The sequence below is a fragment of the Geospiza fortis genome, unplaced genomic scaffold (assembly GCF_000277835.1).
Source record: "Geospiza fortis unplaced genomic scaffold, GeoFor_1.0 scaffold40, whole genome shotgun sequence".
Lineage (NCBI taxonomy): Eukaryota > Metazoa > Chordata > Aves > Passeriformes > Thraupidae > Geospiza > Geospiza fortis.
The window spans coordinates 8,858,998-8,878,100 of record NW_005054297.1 but is presented as its reverse complement, the minus strand read 5'-3'; the positions used below and the strand labels follow the sequence as shown (position 1 = coordinate 8,878,100).

At 39.7% G+C, this 19,103-nt stretch overlaps 1 protein-coding gene across 1 annotated transcript in view; it reads right to left on the bottom strand.

The window, feature by feature from the left end:
• Positions 1 to 4,060: 4,060 nt before the first annotated feature.
• The window catches only part of NWD2 (NACHT and WD repeat domain containing 2), a 33,214-nt gene continuing 18,171 nt past the window's right edge, over positions 4,061 to 19,103 (bottom strand). The window contains exons 4-7 of the mRNA XM_005415623.2: positions 13,819 to 14,022; positions 12,068 to 12,212; positions 11,177 to 11,766; positions 4,061 to 9,695 (exon numbers count right to left, since the gene is read on the bottom strand). Of these exons, the coding sequence (XP_005415680.1) occupies positions 5,763 to 9,695; positions 11,177 to 11,766; positions 12,068 to 12,212; positions 13,819 to 14,022 (4,872 nt within the window). The 3' untranslated portion in view covers positions 4,061 to 5,762. The remainder of the gene's footprint in view (positions 9,696 to 11,176; positions 11,767 to 12,067; positions 12,213 to 13,818; positions 14,023 to 19,103) is intronic.

Here is a 19,103-nt window from a genome sequence, read left to right as displayed (position 1 = left end):
GCTTCCCCTCGTGTCCCGGCAGGGAGCTGGAGCCGAGGCTGTCGATCTGCTGTCAGCAGCGGGCTGGGGCAGGCAGGTGCCTGCCCGCAGAGGGACTCGGATGCGCCACCTGGGCCGTGCAGGAGCCAGCACACACAGGGGCCGAAACGGCATGTACCAGCAAAGAAATCAATGAAAGCTGCATTGGATAGTCTTATTTTAAGCAGACAACTGTCATAACGTGAAGACCAAGCATCATTTGCAGGCTATGAGCTAGCGTGCTGCAAAGCTCTGCAACAGGTCTTTGGCACATTCTAAATATTTTTTTCCTGCAAACGATTAGTTTTAGCTGAAAATTGACTTGAACCAGGAAGTCTCTTTGTACAAAACGTTCACTAAACTCTTCAAAGGCTTTCTGGTCAGTAAATAAAGAATTGGCAGGCTAACATATCCCCAGGTTGTGAGGGAAGGTGATGGAGGCAGGAGATGCCCAGAGTTTAGGGCTGCGGATCTGCAGCTGTGGGCAGCCCTGTGCATGGCATGTTCTCGGAACAGCCTCATGGTCCTGCCCAGCTGGAGGTCACCCCATGGCCAGCTCTGTGGTATTTTACATCGTTCTTGTGGCTGCTGGGCTAATGAGGTGAGCTACAGGCTGAGAAACGTCCAGTCAAAAAGCTGCGTTTTAAGCCAGGAGGCTGCTCAGAGCAAACACAGTGAGGCTGCCTTCCCCTGTCTCCTGATGCTTAGCACCCTTTTCAGACCCCTTCCATGGCTACTCTATTTTTTGTTTCACGGACTGTTCATTCTTGAGATTTTTTGAACCAGCACCCGGTATTCCTGTGTAGTAGAGCAATTCTGCCCCAGCCCCTGCAATCCCAACCTTGCTGTGCTGCTGAAACCTGTCGTTTGCTGTGAGTATGTGCAAGCTGCTGGGATCCTTTTGGGTTGATTGCCTGACAGGTTTTCACAGATGTGTCCTGCAGGAAATGATCACTTGTCACACAAATCCATACTGCTTGTTCAATAACACGGCTGTGATACTTTTTCAAAGGAAAAGCAGTCGAGACATTCAGCCTTCAGAAATCCTCTTTTCCCTCTAATCTCATTCTTGTACCTTAGTCCACTGTTTTGGCTGTGGTATTCTGGAGAATGCTCCTGCTGAGATAGAAGGCTGCCTCAAAAAAGTGCAGCCTAAAAGGCTAACTTTATGACTTCATATGCTATTGTCAATGTGATATTACAGTGGGAAGTGCTGGGCAATTTACTAGCAAGTGATGAGATAATGTAGACAAATGGCAGCAGACTATCCAGTTGCTTTGGGGATGTTCTGTTTTCATCTGTGCTACAGCATGTCTGGATTTTTGCTGCATCCCCCACCTTGCAATTCTGTGTATTTCACTTTAAATATGCTAACTAGATCTATTTTAGTTTAGAAACTTTCTCACATGCACCGAAATGCATGTGTAATCAGAGATGTAGTAGGAGAGCAGGCAGATGATTTTATTTATACAGTACTATGTGGTGAAAGCTCTGACAGTGGGAACATGAGAACACGCCTCAAATCCATTTTTGTATATCCCTGCTGAGGCTGGAGGAGAGACCAGTGAGCTACCACCAAAAGAGCAGGTGCTGCAAATGGAGAGTGTACCACGGCTGGGAACACATCAGGGGCTTTGCTGAGTCGGGATGGAGCTTCACCCACCCTGGCAAGCAGGGCAGCACAGGTCCGGGATGACAGGACAGCAGAGGCAGGGAGAAGAGCTTGGTAGGGGCAGATTTTAACAGTCACTTGGGGAAAGGTGTGATTTTAAGAGCATGTTATACTGGACTGGAAACATTCCCTCACACTCTTCTGCTTACTGCCTCTGTTTTCAAGTGAATTGAGCACTGTACAGCTTGTCCTTGACAGTGAAAGACCCTTTTTCACAGAAGGGTGATGGTTCAAACTGCTCCTTCTGGACAAGCACATGATAAAAGGCTTAACCCTGCCTTGGGAAGGATCGTGATGACTATTCTTGCAGCCTTTGACCTTCCTGTTGAAACTGAGAAGCGAGATTATGAACTGGACCCACACTGAGAACATCAGTTCATGTCATAAAAGTCAAGAGATTACCTCCAAAATGCAAGGAATGGTGTTCTGTAACCAGGCTGGAAAGGTAAACCACAGGAAAAAAATGTAGTTCACTGGTCTCCCTGCAGCCATGTGGGGATCTAGGAAGAGTAATGTCTGTAACAGGTTACAAGAACCTGAAGTAGGTTATATTTGTAGCACAAATACTTTATAATGATTCTTAGTAACAAACCCTTATTAATGAAACCTATCCAGAGGCCCTAGTCCACGCTTGGATAACTACATGATCAATTTTATGATTATATTAAAAAATGCAGTGATTATATTAAAAATATTATTATATTGAAAAATAGCAGAAATAAAAATAGATTTCAGAAGTCTGTCCTTTTGCAGTCTTAATATTTACACTAAAAGAGGTATTTTTAAATCTTTAATCAACAAAATGAAACAATGCAGATTGTTGTTAACAGCTTTATGGAAGTGCCCCAGAGGACCCATTTTATGATGAATTATACAGACACATTAATAGTTTTTGACAAAGAGCAAACTCAGGGTTTTAAGCTGAAACAATCCCCTCTGCATACAAACACCATTTCAGCAATCAATATTTGCTTTAAATTCTCATTGCAAAATGGCCAATACTTTTGTTTCTCCAGGTAAAGGGCTTGAGTGTGCATCATGGAAAAATCAGGGCTGGGGAGCCACTGAAACCTGAATGCAAACTTTTCCAGGCTACATGTTAACCCACATTCTGATGTTATCTGATAATAATGTGAAAAAAAGTCGAATGGCCACAGGCTCTTTGAAATGAAGTCACGGGCCATGCATTCCCCAGCTGTGGTGCAAAGGAAATGACTGATAAAAATATTTTTTCTAGCTGACCTCTGGCTTACCTTTGTCTGCCCAAGAATTTCCGGCTAATTCCCTGGTAAAGCTTTTTTGCAGCTACAGCCTATTCCTAGAATCTTCTGTGTCAGAAAATAAAGACTCCACCTGAGCTTGTTTATAGATGCACTTTATCTAAATGATAAATGAAACCTTTGTTCTAGAGATGCAAACAGTGCTTCTTAACAAAAAGTAAATTGCACTATTCCTATGTAGGGATAGAACAGCACTTGGTGTTTGGATGGCTCATCACTGGAGAAAGTACTTTGTCTCAGTACCACTGGATACACATACTTGGGGACAGATTTGTGAAGGGCTGTGGAGCAGCCACTCTTGCAGCAGCAAATAGCAGCCTGAAGCCACTCAGAACCCTGTGTCTGCTGTATAGGCTCAATGTGAGGAGTCTGACCTCTGAGAAATTGATTCAGAAAGCTAGCAAGCTGAATGAGATAGGTTAGGCACAAGGAGTGATTCCAGGGGGTGTCCTGTGCAAGGCTAAGAGTTGGACTTGATGATCCCTGGGGGTCCCTTCCAACTCAGAATATTCTGTGGTTCTGTGATTACATTATACTCCATTACTAACCCCAAATCAGCCACTCTCCTGGCAAACAGAGGATGTATTTTACCCTTCCAAGATAATGAAAGAACTAACTTGCCAATATTACATGGGTTATGGACAGGGAGTTCATGGCCAAAATGCACAAGTCATGCACCATGTTTGAAAGAAGGTGGAAGCTGCCTACCTTTGGGACAGGATCCTGGGAACTGTGGCACCTCTTCCCATAGCTCCACAGGTCTGAACTGGAGTGGGGTTACAGATCCCTTTTTTTGTGCTTTTTACTGGCTTGGTCACAAAAGCCTTCATGTCTGTTGATTTGCATACTTGTCAGTATGCAACCTAGTCATAAACATCATCTAAGAAGAGTGGGGGTTTTTTTTGGCAAATCTCACTGTATTTCAAATGCTTTATTTAGTTAGCTGCGATGGGTGAAATACTGGAATTTTTCCTTATCAATACTGTCCTTAAAAATTATTTATGTACAGGCCAAAGAAATCTGTGAAGGCCACATGTCCCTCTGCCAGAGTGGAATTTCCATGAAATTAAGGGACACACACAAGTCTGCTTCCACAGTTTATTAGTACAAACAATGCATACACAAGACTGTATATTTGTTTGAAGACTGCAATAGATTTCTAATTTAACAACTCTGTAACAAAATTTAACTAAATTTGACATTTATGAAAATATAAATCTCTGATTGGGTAGGTTCTCCCAACAATACAAAGTTTACATAAAAACATTCAATATGATCTATTAGTTGCAAACCAGTTAGGAAAAATCATTCAAGTCACTTAATATACTATATTGGCTTGTACACTGAACATTCACACATACATTAAGTTCTAGCTTAGCATTCATTTCTTGGAAATTTGTGGTATGGAATTCTGATTTTAAAAATAAGATTATTCTGTTTAAATAATTTGAAAATATTTCCGTGGGTATGCCATCTTTAAGATATATAAGTAAGGGAAAATTTTCTTATGCTTTCAGATGTTGTCCAGTTATATTTACTGAGGAAAATGTAAATTTTTTTACAGCATTTTTCATTATTTCACAATTTCTGCCTTGAAACTGGTAAAACTGTACAAAAGGCTCAGAACAGTTTCTAAAGCAGAAAGTGAAGGTTGTATGCATGTGAGAGTAAGAAAAACCCATTACAAACTGGACTAAGAAGGGACCTGTTGACAGCCTTTACATTTAGTGGAATATTTCAGCGGGTTCACAAACAGTCTCAGAGTGTTTGGTCGTTTGATCAGTATTTATCATGGGAAAGAAGAGAAACAATACTAAGGCAAATGTTATAAGGACTAATACATGGCATGTCTGAAAACTACCAGGATTACTTTGGAGACAGAGGAGATACTTTAGACTTTCTTACAACAAAATGGACAGCAATATTTTAACATAAAGAAATTAATGTCTTTAAATGTTCATCAGTAATGCTCCTTCTCTTTGAAAAGTTTTCATTGCAACCTGTACTAATACATACTATGAAGACGAAACATTTCCCCAAACCAAAAATAAAACCCCAATCCCTATACTTCCTTTAGAACTCAGGACTTTTATAATTTTTATCACAATATAGAAACCTGAAATCCCTGCATGCAATTTAAAAAAGAAGTTCTCATTCTGTTCATTGAGGTGAACAAATACTTGTTGCCTCACATGCTGACATGTTAGCAGCTGACTGGCACTTACTCCTTTCAGCCCAAAGATTAAACCCGATTAAAAAGAAAAATAAAAGTAGATATTTTTAAAATGATGATGGAATGTATCAAGTGTTCCAGGTTGGCAGGTGACATCTTGTCATTGCACCATCAAGCAGAAAAACACATTTTTGCTAGTGGGTATAAAGTTGACTGTTAGCTATAGACCCATCTAGGTGACTTGGAATATAAAATAGTGGTCTGACTTCTCACCAATCACTTAGAGCTTTAGCTCTAGTTAAAACAGTCTGCCAGCCACAGATATAATCACCTAACTTCTGTAATAGCATAACAATTTTGATAGTATTGCTAGAAATTTTTAATCAAGGCCCTGGTGAAATTCTGGACTAAACCTTGTATTCCGAAATTAAAAAAAACCCTGCAGCCCATTTGATTTATGTTTGCTTTTACGTTTACAGAAATGTAAGACAGGAAAAAACAGCTGGTCTGCCCTCTGCTGTTTCTATCTGTCTTCCAAGAAACACACTGATTTTTACATGAATTCAGAAGACATACCTAAGCACGTGTACTACTCAGATAAGCTTGCCCAGATGGTTGCTCAGTTGTCAGATGCAAAACTGTGTCTGCAATCTATGGCTGAGCACACTTTCTCGTAGCAGTAACTGTGTCTTTTGGTTGGTGTTGCTTCACTCACCTCAGCCTCTGTAACTGTAATGGGGCTATCCCTTGCAAATACTTCTGTTGATTCCCTCCAAATGCAGTCTGCAGTCACTTTGAAACTATAATTGTGACACTTTGGCCTAATCACTTGTGTTGCGTTGTTGAAAATCTGACGGCTGTTTGAAGTAGCAATTTTGATTTTCAGTGCAGCATCAACTCGATCCACTACAGTGTAAGTACCTATACTTCCATCATCAAATCCAATAATAATGTTTAAATGTCTCTGTGAGAGTGCAAGAAAAGTGGGAGTTTTATAAAGAGAGCAGGCACCGATGTTTTTGCCATCTGCTAGCCTCATTACAATTAAACTAGAGACTGCACCATTGTCATCATCTTCCTCCCCACGACAACAAATGTACACCAGGTAGCGGCCGTCAGGAGACAGCCTCTGCCGCCAGATGACACCCGGAGCGTGAACCACACGGAGTTTTCCGCTGTGTAGATCGAGCACATTGATGTTCTCATCACCACGGGTTATAATTCCTAGCTTCCCGTTTGGAGATATTTCAAAGTCTTCCAATTTTTTTAAGAAATTGGTAGGCAATTGTACACGTCTGCAGATGACTTCCTCTGTTAGGCTCCAGATGTTAACACTTTCAGTAGATGTTATAAATACTATAATATCTGGGCAGTCTGGTATCAACTTAATATCCACAATGCTTGCACCATCATCACAGCAAAACTTCTTTGTTATACTGCCTGTCCAGAGACTCACTGCCAAAACTTTGTTCTTTGCCATTCCAACCACAAATGTATTTGCAGTTGTTATAAATGCATTCTGTAAGGCAACTAAAATATTGCAAACCCTATGTCCCGTAGCCAGTCGCCAAACTCTGGATGCATTTTGCTCGCAGAGAGAGACTACAAACTGATCATTATGAGTAATCATTAGCTCTGAGATTTTTTGTCCATTAATGCGAAAGATATTTTCACCGCTGACCGTGTGCCATACATACTGGCTGCATTTATCATCTGATGTAACCATTATCTCTCCAGAAGAGGTCAGCACACAGTTTTCAACAATACCTTCATGCTTGAACACAGCTTCAATAAATCCAGTACTGAAGTTCCACTTATGGACAGAATCTGATCCATCCAACGTGTATATTAATTCACCTCTGGCTGGCAACACCAGTCTTTGGATGGGTTTGCCCGATTTGTCAATATTGGACATAGCAGTTATGATGTCTATATCCCAGATAGAAAGGACACCACTGGTGGATAAGGATAGCAGCATGTTATGATGATTTGATTTAATTAGCCTGACTATAGTTCCTGAGATTTCCTGTAAGCTTGCCATACACTGTCCAGTATCTCTTCTCCAAACAAAAATGGCTGAGGTATTTTCCATTGAAGCAATTATACAGTTGCCATTTTTGGATAACACGGCAGATATAAAGCGCTCATTGTGTTTAGCTCTAAACTTTTCAGCCACCTTCCACACACGAGTGTCAAGAAGTTCAATGCTGAGAGCCTTACAAATTAAAATTGCACTTTGGTCTTCAGAAAGTTCTATGCCGACAACTTCACTGTCTTCTCTTCTGCAGTCAAAGTCATCTGTAAGCTGAGGCTTTGCAATTTCCTCTGTATTCCAAACAGAGAGGCTACCCTCACTGTCCACCATCACCATTTCTTGGGCTGTGTCTAAAATGAGAAGGAATTTCACAAATCCACTTGAAAATTCAGAGGTCACAGTGGTCAGCTTCTCTCCACTGCCCAGGTGGAAAATGGTTGTGGTGTTCAAATACTGCCCGCAGAATGCATAGACTCCATCTGGAGAGCACTGCACACAGGTCACTTCGTACCAGCAGTGGAAGTGATAGAGAGGCCAACCGTAAAGCAGATCTATTACAGTAACATCTTTACTGGCCTCCAGCCAAGCAAGTGCATGGTTGACCGATAATGTAAATCCATTTATAAAACTGGAGTCCCCTGCAATTCCACAGTGTTTTGACCCCTTAATTTCCACCTCAGAAAGAAGACAGGAATTTATGTTATCATACACCAAAATAGTGTTGTTTGTTGTAGCTACTACAAGATACTTTTCATCAGAAGTAAGCTTCATCCCTAAGATAACAGATGGAGCTGTTGTAATTTGCCTCAGTAACTGGCGGGTTTCTACATCCCAAGTGCTAATGGACCCATTTTCTAAAGCAGCAATAATTGTGCTGGGATTAAATGTAGGCAAAATCTCAGTGACATGCATGCAGCTGGATGACAGCGGCAGGCGCTCAGGGCTGTAAGTCACATCCATGGAGGAATGCAAAGGGACGATAGAGCAGTACTTGGGTCCATCCTTGTCACATTCTAGGAGGAGATGTCTGAGTTTGGGCAATGAACTTACAACTGGGAGAAGTCTCTGCTGCAATTCAGCGGAGAGCGAACCTGGGTATTTTACTACTTTGAACTTTATACTGCGGAGAGTACTGGCCAGAAACTTCAGCTCCTTTTCTTGAGAGTAAGTGTAAGCTAGCTCTATGTCAGAAAGTGCTTTATCAAACTGCCCTATTCTAATCATGGTGTACAGCCAGCTGAAGTTCATGATCACTCCGTACAGAAGGTCATCAGTTCTTCCACATCTTGTTAAGTGATGAATAAGCTCTGTCATTTTTCTGTGATTAATAAAAAAGATATCAGGTTCCAATGGGTTACACTGAAAGACCCAAGGCTGATCTGGAGCCTGCCTGTCAAAAGCTGCCTGATCCACGCAGTGCTTTTCATCCTTGTTCAGCCCTCTACTGCCATGGTCAGGACGACCACTCAGATATTGGTCATTGCTGTAAAAAGGTTTTCTTCGTCCACCTGACCAAACACCAAGGAAATACTCTGCCATGACTGTGTGCATTTCACGCAAGTCTTCTTCATTGTGCAGGTACAATTTCTGGGCAATTAGTTGCAAGTGCCTATTTGCCCAAAGAAGCAGCGTTACATTTTTCACCTGTCGCTCTATTAAATACCCCTGTAAGCCCTCCTTAAGTCTTGCAATGTATATATATGGAATTCTCAATGGGTTACTCTCTCTGACTCTCTCATTCAGTTCATACATAACACTGTTGTCAAGGGCTAAAATATCCTCCAGTTCCATTTCACTCAGGCCAGATTTGGACATAGTGATGTAGCCAAGTGCTCTTGACAATAGTCTTGACCCACACTTGTTTTCCAGTGACCAAAACAACTGCTCTATGCTTTCATGGACAGTAACGCAGAGGGAGGACTCATCCACATCCTTGTGAGATCGCCAGTGCCTGACCTCTCTGAAGGTTAAGTTCACAAACATAGGCAGTGTGCACTTGGAGAATGCCTCATTGACATAGATTTGTTGCCCTGATGTTACTTTCCTTTTAACTCGCAGCAGCTGATGTTTCAGTACTTGACTGCACATCTTTCTGTCCCTTGCAGTCAACTCAATGTAGTTGCTTTCTTCATGAATAAGGCACCTCAGTTTTTGCAGGATCCCATGCTTGTTTGGCAGTGTTGACAAAATTATCCGTACTGAACGTGGAAGGTGAATGGGAAGCCACCAGAGCTTTCTACCATCATCACTATCTGTTAGCTGTTCTAAAGCATCAAATATAATCACCAGTGGCCTGTGAAATGAAGACTCATTCAAGAGATTTATGAACAAGTCCCGAAGGTCATGAATCTTTTTTGGGTAACTTTGTACGAGGCAGCGATAGTTGACTGCTAGCTGTTCACAAATGCTTTGAAGTATATTCTTCAGATCTGTACTTGTTTCTGTAGATCCCAAAAATCTTATAACTACCACGGGGTCAGAATCTGGTCCCATCTCTTCTTGCAACCAGGAATAGGCCTAGAATAGAGCATAATTTAGTTTATATCTCAATGAAGCACAGTAACAGAGTTTATTAATAGTGATAGTCTATATATGAATAAACATTTAAAAATATTACTGGTTGCGGGTGCACTGAATGAAATTAAAATCATATATCATCTTTGTTTAGCACAAAAAGGCTTACATCAAAGGGGACACGATAGAATGTATTCCATAAATCCCAAGGTACTCTTCACAAAATCTGAGTCTCACTTTGAAAGTGTGTAGAGTCTCTTATAAATAGACTTCCTTAGACACTACACAATGTCATCCTTGGTCAGCCACACCAGCCTACCACCTAAACCTGTTTAGCATTTATTCCGACTGAGTATAAAGACTTGTCTCTAGAGGACATGGATCAGAGTACAGATCCCTGGCCCACAGAACTTTGCCCTGGTGTACCTGTGAGTTTTTCTCTAAAACACTGCCACAAAAAAGAAGTGTCTATCTCTTGAAGTTTTCTTGGTTAGAGCACTCCAAGCCAGTGAGGAATGTAACTTCTTTACATCTTACTTCTTTAAATCTTCACAGTCTTTGCAGGCTAACACACTCGGTTCTACATCTCTTCACCTCACTTTATGGTATTTTACAGTATTTTAAAAGAAAAGCAGAACCAGAGTCTCTAGGCTGATTTACGTACTCAGATATGAAATGATATCTTGAGTTGCAACTCCGAATTTCATATATGCAGCTAATGTGACTCCACAGGAAGTAGAGACAGGGATTTTAAACAGTATTGTTCCTTTCTTCATTTCCTTCTGGCTGATATGGCTTTTTACCAGCTCACTATGCTAAATTCTCTGACCACCCTGCCGGGATCTCAAAGTTGGGACTGTCATCTGCAGAATTAGGTCTGGTGGTGCCAGCTTTGTCTTGTTCTGCATCTTGTATTGCCTTGCACAAAGTGTTTCATTCATTTCCCTGTAGTACTCAGCTCAATGACTTAAACAGCATACTCCAGATAAGTATGCATGGGTATTTTTGCAGCTTATTGCATATAGATTTGTAGCCAGTGTATTAGAATAATTCTGGAATAGTTTCTTATGAGAACATGAGATGGTATGACTTGGAAAGATGTACTGCATTTGTGTTCAAGACTAAAACCAGAATAAGATGTTTAGATGGTTGTGGATTCAGAGGGCCTCAGAGGAACAAGAAGGAAAGAGATCATTCTAAAATATACATGGTAAATTTGGAATATATTGATTCCTATTAGGTTTCTAAGAGCTTTGATAAACTATATTTGTTTTGGCTAAGCACATTATACAGATACGTTAGCATTGAAAGGTAATATTTTTCTGCACATGTGTACAATAATACGCCTAATATGCATGTTATTATTTTTATTTTATGTATCAAGGGCTGATAGATCTGTTGAGAAAAGAAACAATTAAACTAAGTTGGCCTTTACATGCAGTAATGCTCTCAACATGACCTCAGGATGTAAGATACTTATTTACCTTCTTCGCTGCTTCAGCTAACAGAAGAGTCTTCCCTGTGCACGGTCCTCCATATATGATAAGAGGGTTAATGTGTCCTATTTTTCTAGGTAAAACATATTTGTGAACGATGTTTAATGCCTCACATCTATATTCATAAAAAGTGGAGTATGTTTTACATAGCGATGAGTGTTGAAGAACTTCATCGTACAGCACGTCTGTCTCCGTGTCAAAATTCTGCTGCACTGTAGCTTGGATTATGTCAATCATGTCTTCATAGAACTGTTTGCCAAGTCCTTCAATGTAATGGCTCTCCACTTCTGGGGAGTAACCCAGTTTCATGTCACAGTGGGTGACGGAGGTGTACACTCTCAGATTGGACGATGCGACAATGGTAGGAATGAATTCATCCCTGAGCTTGATTAGTTTCTCATGGGCTTCAGGATCTCGTAGGAACTTCCCAGCTTTATGGACCACGTCCATGTATTTTCCCATCTCTGGAATTTTAACGAAACGCTCAATGTTGGCAATTTTCCGGATGTAGCAAACACACTTCTTTAGGAAAGCTGGTGTTTGTTTACCCAAGGCAAAATCAAGTTCATCTTCAATAGCTGGGGATGAAAAGAGAACACAGAGTCTCTGTCAACTTTTCTTTATAAACAGTTCAAGAACATGCCCTACCCCCAACAGGCAGACTCGATTGTATTTGTTCTCTGTAAATACAGAAAAAACAAACACAGAGAATTTGCTGAGTGCTTTTGTATGGGTTTTAGTCTCAAGCAAGCACAACAAACCTTTTCCCCCCCTTTAATTATATGAGAAATGCCAACAGAAATATATTTTCATATTTGTGGAAAGGTTGACAGAACAGACAATAAATAAATACATAGGAATTGTTAGTGTGAACTTTACCAGAGGAAAGATATCTCTTTGCCTGACTGTGTTTCATTTTTCCTTTCTCATACAGCAATTTCACTGCAGTCTTAAAAATCTTCTTAATCTCTTCTGATATATCTTGCCATTTGTTCTCATTCATTGAATTTGAAGAAGATTCCATCTTTTAAAAATATCCATTGTTAAAAAACAGATGTAATACATATACAACTTCAGAAAGCAGAAGTCTAATATTCAAGGCCAAAAATAACATGGTAACAGAGAAACACATACACTAACAAAAATCAACAAAAGATAAATATTTCATACTGCAGATGATCATATTGTATTACATTTGAGAATTTTAAGAGTTAGCTCCTTGGAGTATTTTCTAAATCCCTAGAGTAGGCAACTAATGCAATATTTTTCAAGAATAAGGCCAATAACACCTTTATAGAAAGAGGGTTTTGAGAACCAAGCCTGAAATAGTAATAAAGCAGCAGCAATACTGCTAAAATTATTGCTCCTTTAATGAGACGTAATAATGATAAAAATTTAAACTTGGATCTCAAAACTGAAAATGGGGTTCCTGGTACCTGTAATTAAGTGCCTTCTATTAGCTACCATATTTTAAAAATACAAGATTACACATGACATTATGATCACTCATTCATTGCTATAGTAACACTAATCTTAACTGTCATCAGACAGGAACTCTAATATAAATTCACTAATCCTTTCAGATGGTATCTTGCAAATGCCATGCTGGTGCTTTCTCTAAAGCAGCTAGGTCTCATTTACTGCTGGTGAAATACTTCAGGGGTCTCTAGTTTTCTTGGAGTCTCCAGGATTTTGTGGAAGCTCCAGGATATATTCCCTAGCAACTCTTTCTTGACAGAGCTGAGTATCTTTTTATTACTTTCCATAAGTTTATGAGATGTAAATCTGTGTTACATCTTTAAGTTATGTTACATCTACATTATGGCTTTAAGTTGGGAACATCTTTTTTTAATTTACGTTATGAATATTAAGTCATTTAAGTTATGAACATCTTTTTATTTAGTCCTGTGTTAGTCAGTAGCTTCAGGAAAAGTACAAAGATTTAAGAACAAAAACCCCCAATAATGTGCACTCAAAATGAAGTGAAAACTCTTTTAAGGACTTCATTTTTTGTACACTAAAGTATGTCCTTAGGTATATACTGGATGTGTAGGAGGACAGAACTGAGCTCTGAGAAATAGATACAGTTTTTATCATCATCAATTAAAGACAAATGCCTGCTTAAAAAATGATCATTAACAATGTTGAAAAAATCTTCTGTTATAATACAGTTAGTAAGTTAAAAATATATCTGACTCAGGACAGTGCTAAGCACTTGTTTGACAGGTTTTCTTCTATGGGGATAGAGGGAAGATGTGTATTTCCTCTGCAAGTCCTGTTCATTGAAATCTAGCATGTGCACAGTAAAAAGCAGAAGAACCTGAGCTCTCCATGTTACAATATCAGGGAAGGGACATCTGTACAACTGTCGCACCGGCCCTAACAGGGCACAGATGACCCAAGTTCACTTGCTCTATCAGAGAGTACATCAATGCAGGAGTCGTGCTCCTTGGTGCTTTGCAGCTGCTCCTTCCCCATGTACAGGAAAGGAGCACCACAGCAGCAGTTGTTCAGGTGTGGACAGGGCTGTAGAACCTAATTCAAAGACAACAGCAAGTGCCTGGCCTTGGGGACTGCCTGCTACTGTAAAGGACAGAGAAGAATTTCGTGAGCAGGAGGCTGTGACTTACCGTATTCTGGTAGTTCTTCAGCATTTCTGATTTTGGTCTGAGGTAATATGCTGGTGGCACTGCGTTCTCATCTCTGCAGTACCACTCTTCTAAAAGCCTTGTCTCTAGCTTGGCCTCTACAGCAGCATCCAGGATCATTTCAAATTCTGCTGACTCAACTTCCCCAGGTATTCGGATGTTCCCATACTTCTCTCCCAATAGGCCCTATGTAGTTACAGAAAAACAGGGATTAAATTTTTCTTTTTCATTCTGCAAAAAGCATCATCAGGATCTGAATTTCCTAAAAGTAAGTCTGGTAATGACTTTGAAATTACTGGGAAGGGAAAAGATACTGTGTGACAGGAATTACTGTTAAGGGTACTGTACTGAGCTATATTTTATGATGACTTAGAAAATTTCAAGTAGATGCATTGTCTCTCATGGTACTCACTAGTAGTAAAAATACTACTAGTATTTTTAGTACTAAAAAGAAGGCATCATAAAGAAATAATTAAAAAATACCCAATATACTTAGCATGGTATTGACTCATGTATTATTCAATTTCATTAGTCACAGGTTGAGATTATCCTCACATGCAAAAGCAAATTGACACTGTGGCTTATATCAGCAAGGATCAGTGTTGCAGAACCTTTTATTCTTGTTGTTTTTGCCCCAGTAGCTGCCCATGGACAGTTTACAGACAGTTTACTGTCTGTAAACATTTTGTAAAAACATGATTATAATGTCCAACAACTTCATAGACAATAGTGTTATAGGAAATTACTGCAATCTTTTGACAATTTTTTCAAATTTGTGACCATCAGATCAATTCTGCATTAAGGACTTGGTCCACAAGTCAGTCAGAATTCTTACTTAATTTTAAAATGTGATTTTAAAAAATTCTTTCCTCATTTTAAATGTATTCAGGAAAGATCTCATGTTAATGAGAAGGAGAACTTAATGTGGAGAGGAACCAACAGTATCATAATCCTGATTTGAGTAAGAAAGGTCTCTTGGTAAAGTAATACTAATGCAAATGTAGTAGTGCCCTAAAAATGTGAGCATGTTTGTAAATAATATCTAAATATTCATTATTTTTAAACCACTTGTCATAATGAGAAGCTGTTTTAAACTCTTCCAGAAGAACATCCTGAAAATCACTAACTGATGATATGAAGTCTGCTTCACTGATTATAAAAGCAGGAAGCAGCAGGACACTTTGCTGAACGCAGCTATGCTGGCACACAGCACTCCAGTGGCTCACCATGGCAGATGCTGCAGCCCCAGAGCAGGCATCAGAGCAGTGCACCAACACCTCCTAATCCTTCCAGGGAAACCAGTCAGCTCAGACCACACCTGACATTGTGTAAACTGACCTGGCTGATTTTTGCCTGGAGCAGACTAGGGAGAACTCATGAACTACCCTGCTGGCTCTGATGGCTAGCACTTGGCACCTCCACAGAGGAGCACTGGCAAAGAGCTGGTGGACAGGAACAAGTCAGTGTCTGCCCACTGCTCAGGAGGAGCAAAGGAATGTAGAAATTGTGATAGTTCATACAGACCAGGATGCAGTTTCTGACAAGTCACAGCATCCAAGTCCTTCAAGAAGCTTCTCCAGTAGAGAGGCTTTGGGGGAAAGTTGAGTTTGCCTGGCTGCCATTCAGATCCCACCATAGCTCCATTCAGGGCACACATTAAGGAGTTGTGAGAATGGAATGAATGTGTTCAGCAACTAGAATTATATAATAATTAATTTAATGAAATAAAATGATCCAGTATTTCTATAATCTAAATTTATTTTTGATTTGTGATCATTCCAGCTAGTAGCTCCCTTCAGAGAGGGCTATGTTGCTTCAAATAATGAGATAGATGGGGAAAATTTCAAAGCTTTTACTGTTTTGATCTATTCATAGAACCCTGTAATTTTGGAACTCTGAAGCTGCAGAGGTTAAACAAAATGCAGTATTATTTTCCTTCTTCATTCAAGTGAGGTTAATAACTTATATCATGGTGAATTGGAAAGCCTCTTCACATTCAGGTTGACATAGAAATCTCATAAATTTCTCTTAGAGGAGCTTTTACCTTATTTAGAAATTATTACTTAGAATTCATTAGGCTCCAATTTTTCTAAATGCAAGTCCAGTGGATTCAGTAGACACTTCCCTCAGCAAAGAGCAATAACTGGGCCCTTCATGAACAATACTAAAATGTCAACATTATTATGTCTGATTTTAATGCACTGCATTTAATCAACTAAATTTGTTTTGGAATTATTCTGTGTACTTTTCTGCTTTTCTGGTACAGGTTATGCTGTTCTCTCTTCACTGTACTATAGTTAAATAATGACTGGTTTTACTTTAAAATGAAAAGACAGGACTTTTTTTATACCTCTCATCTGTCATTGCAAAAGACATTATGTAAATAATCTTGTATTAGGGATTATCCTCCTGACTACTTGAGCAAAACACAATAAAAAAGAACTTTGACATGATCCAGCAAACCTAGCAAACTAAATACAGTGCTGAGCAGGTGTATCATTTAGAGCAGGGTCATCCCAGGCACTGCACTGCAGCTGTGTTCCACAGAAGTTAACTGAGTATGAATACCTGAATCAGTGTAATCATTTGAAGAATATTCTGGCAGAAAATTTTATGAGGTAGAAAACTCTTAATGGAGTCACTCCTGTGTTTTCTGATAACTTCAGACCAGCCTCAACCAGCCTCAGCCCAGTTTTACTGGCCCTTTAATGGGGACATTGAAACAAAACTCCTCGTTTTACTGGAGAGTACAGAAGTGACTAGCACTAGTTTTCTGAAGGACTGTGGTATCACAGCCCAGCCTGGGAGCAGGATGCATGCTGAGTAAGTGCAGCTGTTTTCTACTGAGAAACTAATGCTCAAATGCTGGGTTACACCGCATAAACACACCAGGCTCCTGGGGAGCAGTTCTTCACCCAAATGCCCCTCCTCTAGATGCACTGCATGTTTTCCATTAGCAGTGGCACTAGTAAATAAAAAAAGACTATATGTATTTGCATATATACAAACATACAGACTATATGTATTTGCTGGAATTTTAATCCACTATTTGTTTCTAAGGCTGCATGACAGCCTTAGGATGGGTGCATTTGCAGGCACAGGTTGTGAAAACTGCATCTTCCCATGTCAGAGGTGAGGCTTGGAAGTACCTCCTTCCCTTCACTCTTTTTGTGTTATTCTGGTTAAATTGCTATCTATCTGTATAAATGTAATCTATCAGCGTACCACAAAGCCACTCAAACCTTAGAGGCCTCAGTGAGAGGCTCTGAACTGCACTTTTCCTTCAGGAGCTTCAGTGTCTGAACTGCATCTGTGTCAGAGGCTTGCAGCAGCCTCTGGAAATATCTGCCCCATCTCCATTTCCCTATACATTCAAGTAAATATAGATTTCTTCTTAGAAAAATGAAGAAAAATTAAGCAACAGGATTGAAAGTAAACAGAATTTCTCACAATCTTCATGTTGCTTCATACTTAGTCTGTAAACAAGAATTACTGCTATTTCAGATCCTTTTGAAATATATTATAGTACTCAACAGTAAGAACCCAAAACTTCAATTTGTGATAACAACATTGCAGCATTTTGATGATTATTATAGGGAATTATTTTTAAAGGGAACAATAATGTTTACACTGTGTTCACTATCAATAGACAGTTTTATATGCAGGCTCGTGAACCAAAATCTCCCACCTGATGAATCATTTTCCTCTAATAGTAAAACAACAAATTAAAAACTCATGAGATTGAAGGTGATTGAACTGTATAAGACAAGCAGGTTGACAAATGTATAAAACCCTCAGCAACCATTTGTGTCTAACAAAACTTAACAGAATTAGCACAGAGCAGCCTCAGCAGCGGCCTTGTGAGATTTCACAGAATCACAGAACGGGTTAGGTTGGGAGGGACCTCAAAGATGATCTACTTCCATGTCCTCAGCCTTGGGCAGGGATACCTTCCAACAGACAAGGCTGCTCAGAGCCACATCCATTGTTGTTCCCATCAGGAGTGCTTTGCTGAGGCTGAAATCACAATTAAATGAAGGTTAAAAAACTACTGTCTGTACAATGGGAAGTATTTTTCATTCTAATGTTCTTGGTATGGAAAGAGATTGAAATTATAGGTGCAGTCCAATAATGACCAAAAGGAGGAAACAAAGAAGATTTAGATTTGATCTTGAGATATGAGGGATTCACATGGTATGTTGTATGATTAGTTCAGACATCATCACTAAAATATTCATGAATTCTGATGCCATACATTATCTTAAAGCAGAACAAGCTGAAATTTTAGATATATTTAATTCCAGCTAAGATATTTGGTGGTAATTTTAATAAAAAACAACTGTCAAATAACAGCACATTATATTAATTACTGATTGGTTTAATTAATATTTTTTAAATAAATTATATATTGACATCTGCAAATGAAGCCATTTGAGAAGTCAGATTTGTAATGTTTTATGGAGTGGTTTCAGGTACTTGCCAACTTAAGAGCAACAATTTTTTTTTGCCATTTTGCCAACAGAGATCTTATTAAAGATCTTTTGCTGAGTTACTTGGAATCAGTCCTTTGTCTTGGTGTTTCTGAAGACATGGGACACTGAAGTGCATACATACGGCCTCTGTCTCAGAGCAGCCCTGGATTTTTGAAGCATAAGCATTCAAGAAATCATCTTTGAAGGAATCAAATCTAACCACAGCTAATTTTTCAACTTAATATACCTCCTTGTGTACAGGACTAAGCACTCCCTAAACAATTTGGTTTTGCAAGATCCATGAGAAACTACAAGTATGACTGTGCCCACGGAACACAGGAATTAAGTGCAGGGAATCACGGCTAGGCCAGGACTCAGAGCTGGGACAGGTATGCAATGGTTAGTCATTACCACATAGTGGAAGCTGGTTTTTCCTAATTCTCAGCTCTGTCCTTCTTTCTGAAACTGCTCACTACTGAAGGAGGAAAGCCCTGACCCCTTGTGATGACATCCTGAGTGACTCACATTTCAGCCTGCTCAATTAATATACACTTATTCAAAGAGGAACAGCTCCATTAGGAGAATGAGTATCTCACATTATTGAAGAGGTGCTCAATGCTTCACACTGCAGGCTGAAATTTGGAGGGATTTAAGTGCTTTTAAAACACTGTGGGGTATTAAGTTCATCTGTTGTCAGGGACTGGGAAAGGCTGGTCTTACTGATGTCCCAGAGGTGTCCTTCTACCCTTCCCAGGAGAGCTGTGGATTGCAGTCTGGATCATGCCATGCCTCAGC